General features: G+C 42.8%; 1 protein-coding gene across 2 annotated transcripts in view; it reads right to left on the bottom strand.

The window, feature by feature from the left end:
- The window catches only part of lrig1 (leucine-rich repeats and immunoglobulin-like domains 1), a 34,539-nt gene that overhangs the window by 13,921 nt on the left and 18,281 nt on the right, over positions 1-2,337 (bottom strand). For both annotated transcript variants that reach the window (XM_035661327.1, XM_035661326.1), the window contains exons 4-5: positions 1,122-1,259; positions 662-805 (exon numbers count right to left, since the gene is read on the bottom strand). In XM_035661327.1, coding sequence (XP_035517220.1) covers positions 662-805; positions 1,122-1,259 — 282 coding nt within the window. The remainder of the gene's footprint in view (positions 1-661; positions 806-1,121; positions 1,260-2,337) is intronic.

The raw sequence follows: 2,337 nt of genomic DNA, 5'->3' as shown, positions 1-2,337 counted from the left end.
TGTGTGTGTGTGTGTGTAGGCTGTAAAGCCCCTTAGGTTGGCAAAGATAAACATCTACACAGAATCTTTTGTGCCTGATGTACATCAACACTACAATGTGCAGATACGGTGTCACCGAGGCCACCTGTCCAACAAAAGGCACCTGGGGAAAACCACGGGAGTCACAATGGGGGAGACTCCCATTACGAGTCCCTTCGCTCTCCAGAATGAAGGCGTTGAGCTACAAATAGGTCGACCTCACTGTTACGCTGGAGGGAAGTTTGACGAAGATAATGGAGCACGGTGTGGGGAATGAACTAACCACTTTGGGGATATGGAGGAAGGCAATAAATCACCGATGATATGGCTCCGGTGTTTACCTAGTCAGACCTTATCCACCCCTAGAGGTATAGGCTCACGCTAATAGTGTTCCAAATGTTAAAACACACAGACCTCGATTAACAGACACTATAAACTGCTTCTCATTTAAACTCTTAATCCTTTCAATTCTGTAATGTCTCCAAAGGCTACAACTGGGAAACTCAAGATTTTTTTTTTACATTTGTGTTTAGGTTGAAAATGAATATTGTTTTTGCAGGTCGAACTGCGCTGACAGATCAAAACACAACCTTGTCAGCATACTAACTATGCTGTTAAACTGATGAAATCCAGTGGTACTTACAGTTGGGTGAGCCTTGGGAGCTGGAAGGCTCTCACAGGGATCTGGCTGATGCGGTTTCGGCTCAGTCTCAGGACCTGTAGAGTTGAACCCAGATGGTCCAGGGCGCCGAGCTCCAACGCGATGATCTTGTTGTTGCTCAGGTAGCTGAACACAGAAACAGCACATTGTGACATAAGAGATTTGTAACAAACCTCAAACATGTGTTCATGAATGGCCCCATTCTCGTCTCTCTTGAGTTACTTAACATACTTCTTGTATGCTGTAATCAAATTCCCCCCATGTTTTCATTAATACACTATGAAACTTTCATATTGGTATTTTGGATTCAGATGTTAGAGCTATTGTGTGCACTGTTTTCCTGTTAAATGTTTCTACTAATCTTGACCCACAGCAACCAGTTAAGTTTCATCCTATTAAATATTGATTATGTGTCACAGTAATACTTAGAGAGTATACTTACAGGTCTCTGATTTGGAGGCCTGCAGGAAAGCAGTGCCCTCGGAGCTCAGTGATGTCATTATTGCTCAGGTCCAGGGTTTCCACAGAAACCAGCTCTCTGGTCCGTCTGCCATCTATACTGCGGATCTTATTATGATGTCTGGAAAATTAAAAAAAACACACATAAAAAGGCATTAGGTGTGGTTGGAAATCCCAAAACTCTATGCTACGAAGCATCTGAATCACTATCTCTGAAAATATGACCCTGCTGAACTTCAGCGTCCTTTTCCCATCACCCAACGAAGACACTCCAAATCCCCTGGCTTCTCTAAACCCACTCTCTGGCACAAAGAGAGCAGAGTACACAGAACAAAGTGGTCTTCATCCACCACAAAATGTGTACTTTAAGAGCTTCCAAACAGAGGCTGGTCTTCTTTAAACAATTCCAAGGACACCTGTGCTTCTCAGCGGAGCTTAGACGCAAAATCTATTAGATAGATGGGGCCTCGGTGATCAACCAGTGCCACTTGAAGGGGGATTTCAGAGTACTTTAGTATGTGAAGGAATGGAGAGATGCCTGTGTGGGTCTCAAGAAGTTCTGAACACTACCAAGGTCCTAATCTATCTAAGGACAAACAAGTGGAAAGTTCTGACTGGATAACAAAGAAACAAAACTTAACCTTGAAAAGATGCAATGAAACACTTTTCACAGGAAAATCTGAACATCTAGCCAGCCGATGCACCTGAACCCAGAGAGGAGCAATAGCATGTCCCCCTTTCTAAAGTTTCCTAAGCTGACTAGAAAAATACAGCTATACCATTTTTAAGTCTCCACACAACGAAGCCTTACATCAATATGCTACAGCTCTGTTTTGTCAGGCCTAAATAGCTTACCTGAGCCTGACAGAAGACTGGACAGATTCTTGTCTTTATTTTGGCCCCATGAATGATTCTTTTGGGGACCAGGACCCAATTGCACACAGAGAAGAAGTGAAATTAAAAAAAGAGAAAGTAAAAGACACTGTCCCCTTTATTACCCTACAATTAGCAGGAGAAGAAGATTGTGGAAATTCTGTTCAGCTATAGACACAATCAAACAAAATAGGCAGCAGGACACACAGGAAACCCAAACACTGCTCTACTGTACTGCAAACATACACACAGACAATGTATACAGTAGACATAAAATATGCAAAGCAGACAGACAGGTGAAAACACACAGAGTGTGTGTGTGTGTG

Source organism: Morone saxatilis, unplaced genomic scaffold, assembly GCF_004916995.1.
Source record: "Morone saxatilis isolate NCDOM2014 unplaced genomic scaffold, NCSU_SB_2.0 Contig18, whole genome shotgun sequence".
Taxonomy (NCBI): domain Eukaryota; kingdom Metazoa; phylum Chordata; class Actinopteri; family Moronidae; genus Morone; species Morone saxatilis.
Note: the sequence above shows the minus strand (reverse complement) of the source record. Positions and strands in the feature narration are given on the sequence as shown.